General features: G+C 43.5%; 1 protein-coding gene across 4 annotated transcripts in view; it reads left to right on the forward strand.

The window, feature by feature from the left end:
• FGF1 (fibroblast growth factor 1) overlaps nucleotides 1-7,239 on the forward strand; it is a 102,823-nt gene extending 95,584 nt beyond the window's left edge. For 2 of the 4 annotated variants that reach the window (XM_027081745.1, XM_027081747.1), the window contains exon 4: nucleotides 3,930-7,239. In XM_027081745.1, coding sequence (XP_026937546.1) covers nucleotides 3,930-4,124 — 195 coding nt within the window. In that variant the 3' untranslated portion in view covers nucleotides 4,125-7,239. The remainder of the gene's footprint in view (nucleotides 1-3,929) is intronic. The other 2 variants (XM_027081746.1, XM_027081748.1) reach the window with 2 other exon arrangements.
• Nucleotides 7,240-15,035: the final 7,796 nt, after the last annotated feature.

The following is a 15,035-nucleotide window of genomic DNA, read 5'->3' on the forward strand; positions in this document are numbered from 1 at the left end:
GTTGGGTACTGAGAGGGTGCAAAGGTGAATAAGCCACATCCTTGCCCTGGAGAAGCAAAGTCCAAGAGTTTATTCAGTAGCTAAAATCCTGCTGCATCTCCTGCTCCATCTCTCTCCTAGTTAATGCTTTATATATGTTTGACTCGGTACATATTGATCTTTGTGAGAAAAGAAGAGAATAGGGTCAATCTGATTTTGTCCCCATTGGTATCTCTGGTAAACGATTTGAACGGAAAGAGAGCTGAAGCCAATGGCTGCAGGTTTTGAAAATATTTCTGGAGTTCAATGATCCTTTCTCTGTAGCCTAACAACTGAACATTAAGGCTTCACCAAACCCCCTTCCTCCCTTTTATGAAAGATGTCTACCAAAAGGCACCCAGTAGGTGGGATTTTAGTTTGGGGCTCCCTTTAACTTACATCAAATCGCCAAGTAGCAATGGGCAAAGGAAACTCCCTCTTGAAGCTGTAATCTCAGCCAGAGTTTGGGATGTGAACACAAGTTCATTTTTTTTCATGCTGCCCACTAGGGCTCAGGAGATGAGACCATCAGAGGAACAGGTAGTTCCTGCAGGCTGTTTGCTGAAATATGGATTGATTTGGACAACTTGAAAGGGTTTGGAGCTAGGCAGTGACTGGTACATAGGGAGTAGACTTTTTTTTTCAGGCAGGCCTTCCAATCAGCAATAAAATCAACAGGCCAATCAATCATTCAATCTCAGACTCATAAATGAATCCCATGCCTCTGCCACTTTGGCAAGTTACTCACCTACTCTGAACCTTGTGTGAAACGAGGACAGTAATGGATAATTACCGCATACTTACATACTTAAGAAGAGTCAGAGAGACAACGCACAGAACCCGCCCACTGGTGTAGCAATGGCAGCTATAAGGCAGTCGGTTTACAAATCCCTTACCCTCATTATTTCTTGCATTATGTGTTACAATTTTATGGCTTTTCCTCCTTTAAATCAATTCTGATGTTTATTATAACCTTCTCTTACTTGTATAAAAATTTGATAAAGACTCCCCTAAATCCAGATACGTCTAGGCTCCAGACACCCCCTTCTCCCACCATAGTCCTGGACATCACTGATTCACCTGACATGTTCATAGGGTGATATTAATACATTATGCCTACGAATTTTTATATTTCCCCATTGATAAAGATAAGTTCTAAAATATCTCAGGGCTCTGCCTCATGCTCTTAACCCATTTTAGGTATTCATCCATCCTGATACAAATTCACGTGTGTGGAAAGGACATATTTATTTAAAAAAAATAAGTCTGAAAGGCTCTAGAACATTAATATATTTATCTTTGGGAGTGCTACACGGCTGATTTTATAATATATGAATGCCTTTCTGAATTTTCCAAATTTTTTACAGTTGGTATCTGTCACCTATGTAATTGGGAAAAAGCATGCTAAATATAAAAAAGAAGTTAATTAGAACAATAGGCATGAATCAACTCTTCCTCCCCGGGCCCGTGGCACTGCACGAAGTGCACAGTAAGCACTGACAAATCCTGGTTGAGGCACAGATAGAGCATCTCCAATTTGGCCTGCTGACTCAGCCTGGGACTCAGCCATTCTGTGTGTCAACTGCTCTAGTGTAACAGACACATCAGGTGGGGGACGTGGCCGCCCCGAGCTTCGTCACAGAACACAGGCCTGACGCCCACTGAGTGGTGTCATGGGGTGAGTCCTCCCTTGCAGGAGAGTGGGCAACCCACCCAGGTCCAAAACTGCCTACCTCCTCCCACCCTTGACAACGTGCATCGAACAATAATGTCTGGATGAGTTCCTCTAGAGGCAACAGAGTCACCTAATTAAATATGACATCTATGTCCCATCTTGTTCCAAAATGATCTGAAGTGTCTCACCCAGTTGTCACTGCACCAGACTACAGATGAAAAAGGGGCAGAATACTTCCTGTTATGTAGTTCCTTACTAAACAAAGGTAACTTTTCTGAATACTTTAATGAACTCAAGAATCAGATTACATTCATCACCTAGCTGATGTGCACCTATTATCTGCAAAATTCTGTGTCTTGGGGGAGACACAAGGCTGAGAAGATTCCGTCTCTTCCCTCAGTAGGACTGACAGTCTAACAGACAAACATGCCACAAACAGAGAATAAACAATAGGACTGGAAACCACCAGAAAGGGACTCACCAACCACTATATGGGTGAAGAGGTAATATAGAGATCACATGACTTGGAATTGGAGCAAAGTGCATACACAGCATATGTATTTTAATACTCCTGTTTATATCCAAATATAACAAATGTATTCTAAAATCTTGACAAACAGGAAGGGCAAGGAACTGGGATTCCTCCCACTCTAACAGATGAATTTTAGTAAAACAGTAACTGTTGGTAGGTATTTTCAATGTAATTGCACTATTTAATATGTTTTAACTATCTCTCCAACTTAATAAATTTACATTTGCATTGGATCCCACTGTATGGATGTACCGCTATCCACTTAACCCATCACCTTTCCATGGGTATTTACGTTGTTTCCAATATGTCACCATTATAGCCAATACTTCAAAGAACATCCTTGAAAATACCACTATCTCATAAGCGTCAGTTCCTAGAAGTGAAATCCCTGAGTCAAGGGTAATGCATATTTTAAATTTTGATACTTATTGCCAAAGTCTCCTCACAAAGTTTCCACCAACTTATCTCACCAACAGTGTCTGACAGTGACTATTTCCCACACTCTCCCCCATACTAAGACTTGTAAATCTTTTTGCTCTTTGCAGATATTATAGCCAACATATTAAATCATTTTTGAATTTGCATCTTCTTGCTAGTGAGATTAAATATGTTTTCATAGGTTTATCACCGATTTTTTTTTTTTTTTTTTTTTGCGGTACGCGGGCCTCTCACTGTTGTGGCCTCTCCTGTTGTGGAGCACAGGCTCCGGATGCGCAGGCCCAGCGGCCATGGCTCACGGGCCCAGCCGCTCCGCGACATGTGGGATCTTCCCGGACCGGGGCACGAACCCGTGTCCCCTGCATCAGCAGGCGGACACTCAACCACTGCACCACCAGGGAAGCCCTTATCACCCATTTTTAAAACAGCAGACATAGTATGCCATTTTGATAATACCCTAAGTTTCTATCGATATGGCCCTATCTATGTCTCTCTGTGTGCTCATACATAAAGAGGTACAGAAGGATGTTCATCAACTGTTAGTAGGTGCCTATATCTGGGTGGGTGCGCTTTGGGGTGATTTTTTCTTTCTTTTTTTAAAGTAAAGTTGTGATTTTCTTTTTTACAAGTACCAGTCTTTTGATAAGTAGCAAAAAAAAAAAAAAAAATCTATTCTCACTGAAAAAAAAAATCCTTTAAGTTCCAGGACATGTTTTATGCTTAGGACACATTTTATGCAAGCATTTATGTTCATAACAACATTAAAGTAAAACCCTGATACTGTTGGTGAAAATCACAAGGGTGTAAAGTATAATTGGTAGGTTTTCATTTATTCTTCAAGACCAAACTTAAGAATGCCCCACTGCATCACAGTCTGGTTTTACCCATTTTGGACGCTTTTCATGGTCAAACCTAGGTGCCAGGCCTCTGCAGAGACAAAAGACCCAGCTCTACCCTTAAGGTACTTAAAGTCATTCAGGATTTCCCAAGTGGGAGACTCTAGGGTCCTGAGCACAGCAGATGTGAGGGGAGTTTACATAATAGCAGATGTACATTGAAGGCTCGTTATGTACTGGGTCCCGTTCCAAGTCGTCCTTTCTATCCTCAGAGACAGGTTCCGTTATTTTCCCAATGTCACTGAAGAAGAAACTGAAGCACAGAGAGCCTCACTAATTTGCCCAAGGTCACACAGCCAGTAGACAGAGGAACCCGATCTAAAACCACTCACTAATCATTCTACTCTTTCCTGGTTTTATTTTTTTTTAGCAGACACCCAATGAGGAATGTTTGTTCCTGGAAAGGTTGGAGGAAAACCATTACAACACCTACGCATCCAAGAAGCATGCAGAAAAGAATTGGTTCGTTGGTCTCAAGAAGAACGGAAGCTGCAAACGCGGTCCTCGGACTCACTACGGCCAGAAAGCAATCTTGTTTCTCCCCCTGCCGGTCTCCTCCGATTAAAGAAATCTGTGCTGGGTGCTGATCACTCCAGAGGAGCCCGAAGGGGTCCTCACCCGGTTGACCCCAAATTGTACCCTTGATCATTGGCCGCGCTAACCCCTGGCCCACAGAGCCTAAACTTGTAACGTGCTTCTAAACGCCCAGTTCACTTTTTCTGTAAAGCCCTTCACCCTGGCACAGTTTGGAACCGAGGGACCAAATGGCTTTTAGGGGCCAACTGGCTGGCCAGTCTGGGTCTGGTTTGGAAGTCCAGTTGCCTCTGGGCATCTGATGCAGGCTGAGCCTCCTGATGCACGGGTGGAACCAAATGAAGTGTGAGCAGAGGGCTGCCAAGTGGGCTGTAACTGCATGCAATTCCCTCTACAGAGTAAACCCTGCCCGCAAGTCCCCTGAATATCTGGCATGACTCCCTTTCATCCTTTCAATCCCCCACGATTATTAGCAGAGAAGCTATGGCTACGTTAGAGGAAGGCAGCTTTCCATGAGTGGAAACAGGGATGAATAAATCCCCTCTCAGAAGGGATTCAAATGGCAAGGGGAGACTGACTGGATTCTAGTGGACAGCTTAGAAGGATGGGATCTCAATGCACAATGAATGAAGGCTGAGAAGCTCAGGCACAGGAGAGCAGAATGAAGGCAAAGCCTTGCGAGTTCTCACAACGCCTTGACTTCCCCAAGGTTATTCGGCAGCAGGAGGCCCCTCGATGATGTCAGGTGGAGAAGAGAACTAGGTTCTTGATAAAAGCCAGGACTCTGGGTATTGGGAAATTCATCTGGGTCTGGGGAGTGGGTGTGGGAGTGATGAGAAAGGGAAACATGGGCTGAGGGGACATTATCCTCCAAAGAGGATGATTCTAGAAGTGAGAAGGAAAGAGAAGGGGATGCCATGACCTGTGCTTGGCCACCAGAAAGCGGAGGCTTTGGGGTCCTGGGGCAGTGCTTACAAATCACATGGGCATCTTGTTTGACTGCAGGTTCTGGTTCAGTAGGTGTGCCGTAGAGTTTTCCCATTTCTCACAAGCTCCCAGGTGCTGTAGATGCTGCTGCCTCCCCCCACCCCGTACTTTAAGTAGCAAAGTCCCTAAAAGCGTTATTCAAGTGAAGGCGGCTCAAACCCCGACCCTCCCGGCCACACCCTTAAAGATGCACGTCCCATGGATCTTCCCGCACTCAGGCAGCATCAGCAGTTACGCCTGAGTTAAGGAGCCGGGGTTTAAGGCACTTTGGCCCAATGCCTGTAAAATGCCTATTTAGAAGATATACAAAAGCATACTTCAAAAACGTTAAACCCTCACAAACAGCTTTTCCCAAGACGCCATTTGTGTGACCGTTACTTGTATAAATACGCTTCCTGCTTAAAGTAAACTTGACCCAAGCGGCTAGCAAATTAGAAATACCATTCATCTCTGACATGATACTGTTGCCATGTAAAGGCCTTTAATAAGCCATTTAAATTTACTGTGAGACTATACCTTTTAGGCACATTTAAAAATATATAGCTCAAAGGCAGTTAAACTGATTAGCACTCAGCCACTGAGAATGATAATAATAGGATATGATATATAAGCTCCTCAATTATCTACTACTTAGACTACATTTACCTTAGAAAATGAGATTTTTCTTTGTTTTCCACTGTGCTGTTCTAAATTTTCCTTTGCAAATGGGGATCTTAAGCAATGATATAATTGTGCATAAAAACTGATGAGAATGCTAGCTCATGTTTTATGATCCATTGCAGTAATTATTAATGGAAAGGTAATTCCTTAGTAACTGAACTATTTTGAATGGAAGAAAAATGACAATTTGTGAAAGTTCAGTGTGATACTACAATTGTGGAACTGAAACACGTTAACGCTACAGTTATATCATTCTGCATTTGTACAGCAAAACGTTTCATAACTGTTTTTGTTTTTGTAACTTGGATAAGACAATTTGATTTTATTTTAGTAAATCTTTGCAGGCAAGTTGGGAATAGTGCACTGTGGCTTGACATCTCTTGACTATGAAGATTTGGCCAGAAAAAGGTACCCACAGAGGAAATCCAAGATATTTATAATGGTCCATAATTTTTAGTGTATGAATCAAATTCAAGTATAACATTGGCCAAAAAAAATGAAAGCTGTGGCTAACAGATGAGATGGAAGTCTGTGGTTGCAGAGACCCAAGGCATTGAGAGGAAATACTACTGTGACCTTGACAACCTCAGCCCAGTCGCTATTCCTGTATTTGTTCAATGAATATGTAAGTGCCAACGGTGTGCCAGGCGTTCTACTGGGTCCTGGGGCTCCTGGGAACCTTGTGTGTCTGGTTTGCTGCTGTATTCTCTCCCAGGGCATTATATTTATGACGCAAGATGCTGAGGATTCATTTCTTTCAGTCAAGTAAAAACAGAGACTTTGTAGGTTCCTGCTGAATAAACAAGTCCCAGAAACCAAGGTTTTGGAAGAGTTAGCAATCCCCAGCGTAAGATAAACCTCTATGGAAGTGTCAGAGGACATGGCAAGGTAAACCTAACACTCCAACTGCAGAACCGTGTCAGTTCAGGGGGACCACTTTCAAATCGGGAAAAAAAAGGCTGTCCGGTCTTGTAAGAAGGGAGTCGGTGGCAGCTGCCTGCTCCATTTTGAACATGTTCTCGTTCCTCAAACATGGAGCATTCCTGTTGCTCTCTCTCTCTCCCTTGAGAAAGTCCTGGAGCCATCTGCCCATCAGATGCCTCTCGTGTGGATTCACTTTCAGGCCAACTGTTAGGAATTGCCTGACATTCTATACAAAGCATCAGGAAAGTATATGCTTTTGGATTGTTTTCAATGTGGTGGTGGAGGTGGTGGAGATCTGTTTCCTTGGAAGGGGTGATAATTAAAGCCCCCTATGGCCAACAGTGTGGACTCACAAAAAACTGACTGGAGCATCACATGTTACTGAAGATCAGGGTCCTTGCTTTGTGTTAGAGACGGAGCCCAGGCCCTCAGCCTTGTAGAACATACTGTTCAAATCAACCAAGTTCCTGGGCTACAAAGCAGACCTCTGAAGAAGAAGATGCTTGTCATTTTACATCGCTCTCTCTTTTTTTTTGCACCTTAAAAATATTAATAAATGTTCCACTTATAGGGGATAATGTGTCTCTGACTTTTTGAGCATCATCATGTCTCATCTTCCTATTGAAGGACTTAGCCAGCATCCCTGAGGTGTGGCTGCTTGGTTTTCTACACTTAGCTTGTTATCAGATAGGAAACTTTGAAGGCTGATAGGAAGAATATTTTTCATTTTGTTTGGAAACCTAAGGCAATCATGGTGCTTTTCTAGGGATCCATTAGGGAAATATATTCAGGAAGTTTGCCCCCTGAAGCAAGGACCATAACTAACTCAGCTGACACTATTTCTTCATCCGTAGCACATGAAATTATGCTACCATCGTAAAGCTGACCAGCTTGCGCTTCGGCAAAAACACAGTGACCTGAAAAAAATGTTAAGGACTTATTTACAATTTTAAGTCAATGGCAAGAGGTGCATCTCTTGCATCTCCAGGACCTTGATGTGGGGCTAGAGGTTTGCCCATCAGATTTTCTGAAATTATTATCACATTGAAAAACATCTCCTCAAATAAACTCCTGAATCTTATGACTTCTTATTCTTAGGAGGAAGTACACTGTTGCCTAGACATTGTGGCAGAATCAGATCACACACATGCACACTCGCACACATGCAAACATATGCACACACTTACTACATATGCATGCATGCTCACATATACACATGCATCTATAAAAAACAGTTGGGCGGTGTTTGCTCACTCAACGAATTACATATCACCATCAATCCCTCCTTTTCTTTTTAAAGTTGCCTAAGGCAGTATTCTTCTACTTTTTGGAGCTGGAGCAACTGTAAGAACTACATTTTTTCTATCCCATTTTCCAACCCAGCACATATATTACCTTTAACATACACACAACTGAAACCAAAAAATGTCACAAAATTATATACATGAAATGCTCTGAGATTTTTCTATTACACTCCCCTAAAAGAGGCTGGTCAAAGATCAATTAAATGGGGTCATGACATTCAGAGTCACAACCACAGTTTGAAAAACACTGGCTTAATGTAACCATTCTTCTTCCCAAAGATGACCAGACCCTACCAGGATCCTGTATTATGACTTTAGTGTTTTCAAAGGCACGGTTTGTTCTTGAATAAACAGTACAAGGGGACTTCCTGTTACCCACGAACCACCTGTTTTGAGGGCATCGTGGATTCTTTTAGCTGGTTTGCTACTAATGCACTATGAATGCAATGATGCAGACCCCACAGGCAGCCACTGCTGCCTCCAATGCTGGTCTTAGCAGATTTCTGCTCTCAGAGCCCCGGAGACTTTGACCCTCTCCCCTGCTACGGAATTCTCATCACTTTGGGGCTTGAGGTCATTCCCTCCTTAACTCCCACAGTCTTCACTTCATTCCTCTCTCTAGCCCCAACAATTCCTACTTCGTAACCATTTCTAAACAATACATGAAAAGTGGACTGAGCCAGGAAAAGACTAGAAACCCAGGGCCTCTGAGCATCCTCCCCAGCCTCCATCACTTTTTGGAAATGACGCTCTTATCTACCTAAAAAAAAAAAAAAAAAGAGTATACCATTCATGACTCAGTCACAAGAGAAACATCATTGCTACCAGATTATATCTTATTCAGAGATTCAAAAATTCCCATCTTTGCTGAACCAACCAAAAAGTGTAACCCTGTGCCCTAAATGTTTGAGGGGTTAGGGTGACTGAGAATTGGCCTCTTACGGGGGAACTGGACTGCAAAGAGAAAAATATAAACGAAGTCACCTTTCATAGTTCTCTGAGTGACGTCCTGCCTGCCCTGTGGCAAAGGGGGGAGGGGAATCCCAAATCCTTAATCGCTTTGGGGTTGTTAGCATATCAATAAGCATGGTAAAAGTGACACACTAAACAAAGATGCGCCCTTAACTCGACTTTCACAAATTAAAAAAATGCTTTTCAGGAGCAGTAGTGCAAAGTAAGAAGCCCAGGTAGGCAGTGGGACGTGTATGCTTTCCATTTCAAAATTCCTAAGGATTTGTTTGACAAGCGTTAAAAGTTGAAATGATAGCTCATAAAAAGTGGCACACCGCCCCTCCTTCCTACTTGGCTCCCTAAACCTGCTCTTCACCCCCAGAAAGACTCTCTTTGCCACCATACGTAAAATTTACTCTAAAATCTAGGCAGACAACTTAGCACCTGAGACGTGGGGATCTGACATCGGACGCTCCAGATCCCCAGGATTCATCTAATATCCTCTCAGGTTACAAGGGAAATGTACTAAGTGAGTCTTGGGACCTTTCTGTAACATGGTACCCACTTTGCGGTTGACATATTGACCATGACATACTACACTGTTAGCTTTCCACCAACAGCTATAAAATTAAAGAGAGAAACCAGGTCACACACAGCCTGAAGCCAGACAGTGGATTTGCTTTGAAAAACGCATATATTGTAGGACCTTGTTTTGGTGTTTTGGGGTCTTCTGAGGGGTCTGAGAATGTCTGTGATGTGGGGAGGGTGTACTTCCCAAGTTGCTTCCTTCCTTCTTGGCTTCCCACTGTCACACAGGCTAAATTTATACACTCAGCAGCTAAACATTGGTGTCTATTTTATTATATAAACAAGCAAAACCTCACCATGTCCCCGATGTGCTTTTCTATCAGCCTTAATGAAGGGTTGGGCATTCCCTCTTTGGAACTGTGTTCAGTGTCAGGATCTGGTGCACTTGGCTGCAGCTTCTGGGATGTAGCTGTAGGCAGGCAATTTGTGCAGATCATCACAGAAACACATGTCATTGTGATTTTCGTATGTTTTCCTGCCTCAGGAGAAAAATTTTCTGTGTGACCTAGCGATACATAAGAGCAAGATGCCAGATTATTTTACTGATTTGCCTCAGCCCCAAACATTTTCTCCAGAATAAGTTATAGGAATGTTATTCCGTATTAACATGTTTTGTGTAAATTGTAGAAGCAGGACTGCTCATAGCCTGGGAATGTCAATTGCATTCAGAGTTCCATCAGTTCCTATAGAAATGAACGGTAACATCTATGGCATTCTCAAAATAGGAGCACCTACATTAGGATCCCTGAATCTGACCTGGGAAATGGTGTTTGTTTTAGAACTAGCCAGATTATTTCTGATGAAATACAGGATAAAAACCCAATCCAGGGTGGCTGTGCAGAGGGGACAAATGAGAGAGAAACTGGTCTCTTTATCCTTGGTGCTACTGGAACATGTCACATAATATTTAATTGGAGTGAAGAAGAGAGACGGTTTTACAGATTGCTTGAAAATATGTAACTCCCAAGCAACTTAAACATCTGGGGAGAGTTCGATACGGCAGAAGCCTAGTCCATCCAGTCCAGTCCGCAAGATGAACAGCAGCAATAAATTGAAAAGGAAGCATCTTTCCTCAGTTCCCCACTAATTCACCCACTGCCTACTGAGCGTCTAGCACTGGGTTAGTCAGGGTCTGATCAGGAGACAGAAACCATGGCAATAATTTAAACAGGAAAATGTTAATGGAAAGAATTTTTAACTAGTAAAAAGGGCTTGACTACAAAGGGGAAAAGCGATCTCTGAAGATAAGTGGAACAGCAGATGTAGGGAGCCGTTACTATCCCCAAGGCTGAGGAAAGTATTCAAGGAAGGAACAAATTTGCGAGGGGCCCTTCTCTGGAGAATGAGATTCAGACTTCATGGGCTATGGCCCACAGGGGATGGAGTATCTCACTAGGGTGCTTCAGGGAGCTTCCCACTGGAACACTGGTGAAACTCCGGAAGCAACTTGCTGGGGTGCCAGTGACACTCACTGGAGGTCGTGTACCACCAGGTCTCCAGCAGGAAGCTGCACAGTGGCCACTGGGCCACAGGAGCAAGAAGAAAAGCGCAAGAACCGCAGGGAAAAGCCCCTTCCTCTCGCAGTGGCCCTCCAGCGCCCTCTACTGACAAACCTTAAGTTGGTTGCCGGCAAAGGAGAAATGATTACATGGTCCAGCTCCAGTATCAAAACATGATTTAAATACCATGCTGGGCACAATGAGAAGATGAACAAATGCGGTCCTCACCCTTAAAAAGCTTCTGACAGCAGTGAAGAAAGTCCCTACGTGAAAGCATCAAGTTTTTACAGCTTTGTCCCTTTAAAAAATGCCATCTTTCTAAAGCCCTCTAAGCTTCTCTGTATGTTCAAGGTACTTCCTTTAGATATTGTTAAGTCAGTCACTCATTTAAATCACCCAAACCAAAGTACTACCCACATACAGAAGAAGGTAACTCTGGGGTCAGACTGGCTGAGTTGGAGTCCTGGCTCTTCCATCTACTGATTTGGTAACTTGGGGCAGGTTACTTAATCCTCTGTCCTCTGTTTCCTCCTCTGTAAAATGAGGATACACACAGTACCAACCTCACAGGCTTGTTGGGAGGTTCCAGTGAGATGGAGACATGCAAGAATTTTTAACACAATATCTGGCATATGATAAGGACTGAATAAACACGTGCTACTATTTTTATTAAAATATGATTATACACGCTATGTAATATGATAGGGCTTAAAATGATCTTTTAGAGTCTCCATTTAGGTTCCCAGTGATTGTTTTCATGAACTTACATTTGGAGAGAGGTTGCTTCACAGCAATTCATTTGAAAAAGACACAAGAATCTTAACTGCCTCCAAGCTTACTTCTGTAAAGCACAGATTACGTTACGGAATTGTCCTACTGTAGTCTGAGCTGGTTAGGCCACATCTGGGCTACTGCGTCTCATTTCAGATGCTGCATATTAAGTTTCGCAAATTTAAAAACACGTTACGGGGAGGCTAAAAGACGAAGAGTAAGGGGCCAGAAAAGCATATGCCAAAAAAACAGTGGAAGAAATGAGGTGAGTTCAGTCAAGGGAAGATTTAAAATGAGATATTATGGCTCTCTTCAGATCGTTCAAGGCTCATTTTGTTTTTCTTGGTCATAGCCAAAATGAATACAGGTATTTGGAACTTGACGAGGAAGCGATTTTTGGTTCGGTATAAAGCAGAAAACGTTTCTAACAACTACAGCCATTCCAACCATGGTTGAAGCACATCCACAGACAGTGACTGACATCTGCCACTCCCGCCTCGAAGCCTGGATGGGCACCTATGGTCGACTCTGTGTGGCATCATCCAGGTCTCCCTTCAGAAATGACCCTCCCAGCTGCTGACAGTATTACCTGCAGGTAGATGGCCTTGGTGAGGAGAGCCGCCTTGCCCAAGAGCACGCCCCTCTGAGGTGGCCTGCGTATGGACATAACTGCCCGGCCAACTTCGGGCAGCCCTGAAGGATCATTCCAGCTTCAGGCCTTCTCATAAAGTCAGCTGAGGCCTCTACACTGAGACTGCCTCAACTTCTCCTTCTGCCCTGTCCTGCCTCCTTCCTTCCTACAGGTGTTGATCCTAAGATCCCTAATAAACTTCTGGCATGCTAATCTTCATCACGGAGTCTGCTATCAGAGAAGCTTGCCTGGGATAACACTTCTCCAGGATGCTCGAGGCACTGCTCTGAGCAGGGTAACTGCAAAGGTCCCCCACAGCCCCGTGACCCTACACAGTCTGTGGGTATCCAAAGCTGAATGTTCTAAGTCTACAAAGTTCCAACCTGTCTCTACTGCGTGCGTCCATGTGGATGACCCTCAAGAGAAATCTCGGCCTTCTTTCTACTCATCTGACCTGCGGCTGGCCTGATGTCACTGGGAGGGGCACCTGTTGAGTCATTAAATTGCTCATTCAATCACCTGTCCAGCCTTTCAATAAATATTTATGACGGCCCAAATATGCACCAGGCCTGGTGGGTGCAACAGTGCACAAAGAGGCTCTCTTTTGGAGCTTACGTTCTAGTGACGGGAAACATATGAACATACTATTTCCCAAATTTCAGTCATTTGCATACTGCTTCCAAAATGTTTGCCTATATGCCCATTGCCTGATCGCGGTACTTCTCATTCATATGGCTTATGAAAGGTGGATTCCCAGTTTTATCTACTTTAGGCCTACTGCAAGCAGAAATATTCACAAAGGGATAAGCTACTACTACATAGATTTGTTTTTAGTATTTATTAAACATAGAACTTTAAAAGAAAAAAATGAACACCTGCATATCATCTTTCCCATATATATATGCCACACCCTAGGAAACTATTCACACAAAGGCTCATACAGGGGAACGTAAAATTGCAAGTGTGACAGGTGTTTACAAAGGAGAAGTATTCAGTGCCCTCAGAATATACAATGGGGGGAATTTAACTTCGCGGGCTTCCCTGAGGAAGTGAGCTGATATCTGCAAGAAGAGTAAGAGTTGACTAGGTAAAGAGGTGGAGTGTGTGCTGTGAAGAACATTCCAGATAGAGGCACCAGCATGTGCTAAGGCCCTGTGGCAGGAGGGAGCACAGTGCCAGTGAGGCTCAAGAGTGGAAAGCACGTGCTTTCCACTGAGGGTGGACTTTCCACTGAGGGTGCACTGAGCCAGCCAGCAAGGCAGAGGTCAGCGATGGAAGAGGGAAGGCAGGTGGACTCCACCCTCCAGCACGTGTAGGTAACCAAGTGGAAGCTAAATGTATCTACACGATCATTCTCTCTCCCCCTTTCCTTCCGCACACAACTGAATTTATATCACTTCTCTAGACCCTCTGCCAAAGAACACAAATAATCAGTATCAGCATGCATGTTTCTGGCCTGGGTTCAAATCTGGACTGTAAAATGTATTCCAGACTTAAAACTTTGGGGGTTGAGGTTATATTTGTTAAATATTTAGATCTTCCCCTGAGGCTTTTATTCATTCCATCCAGCAGGTGAAGTACAGGAAAAGGTTTTTTGTTCCCAACAAATCCCCTTATATCCAAAAGGAAAGCAAGGTTTGCCAGCATAGTCAAGGGTGAGAGAGAAAACAAGAAAGCAGGGATTGTGTGTCTGAGTTCCATTCATATGGAAAACATGAACTAATTGGTGTCTTCGTGCTGCTGCTTCCAGAGATTCTGAATTTAACGTTTATGTCCAAGTTTGGGTAGCTATGCTATTAATCAGTCCAAAAACAAATGAAGCAGCTTAAAAAGAATCACACAACCAAAAACCACATCCTTCACAAGATAGAAAAACAGAAGGATAACTTGGAAACTCTTCAGGCTTGGTGCCAGTTTCAGGGTTTGGGGGGGAGATTTGGCGGCCTGATGGAGACGTCTTAATCTGGGTATGAAAATAGATTTTTAAAAAATGTTTACACAGACCTAATGAGGAAAACTTGACGGACCACATTACCCTTGCAGTAACTGGCTTCTAAAAGACCTATGATCAAATAGCAACCCCACAGAAAGAACAAAGAAACGAAAGAGACAGAAAGAGAATATAGATATAATAGATTATTTTCTGTCTCCAGATTCTGTAAGAACATGACTGATTAAAACAGCCATTCAGAATTTATCTTACTCCTTTTTCTAGACGCCACAGAGACCTGCCTTCCTGACAACCAAACAAAGAAGAAAAGTTCCTGCTGCTACAGAGAAGGGATTGTAGCAGATACTGGAGAAAGAAGGGAGAAAAGGGCTCTAATGAGGAATCCGCTCCCCAGCTGGGGAACATGATATATGAACAAATCATTGAAGGCAACAGGGGGGAGCGCTGAAACAAACGTGCACAGGGTGCTGCAGGAGCCCAGATGGGAGGAAAGGTTCTTTCCAAGGGAGGTGGGGAAAGCTTCCCAGAGGTGGTGTGTGACCTGCGTTGGAAGAGATGAGCAGGTGTCTGCCAGGTGGGAAAGTGGGAAAAGGAAGCAGGACCACGGGGTCTCACCCCGTTCCTGGATCAGGCACTGGAGAGTTAGCTTGTAACAGGTGAGTTATACACAGTCAAA

This window comes from Aethalodelphis obliquidens, unplaced genomic scaffold, assembly GCF_003676395.1.
Source record: "Aethalodelphis obliquidens isolate GAN/ISIS:26980383/991018 unplaced genomic scaffold, ASM367639v1 scaffold45, whole genome shotgun sequence".
Taxonomy (NCBI): Eukaryota; Metazoa; Chordata; class Mammalia; order Artiodactyla; family Delphinidae; genus Aethalodelphis; species Aethalodelphis obliquidens.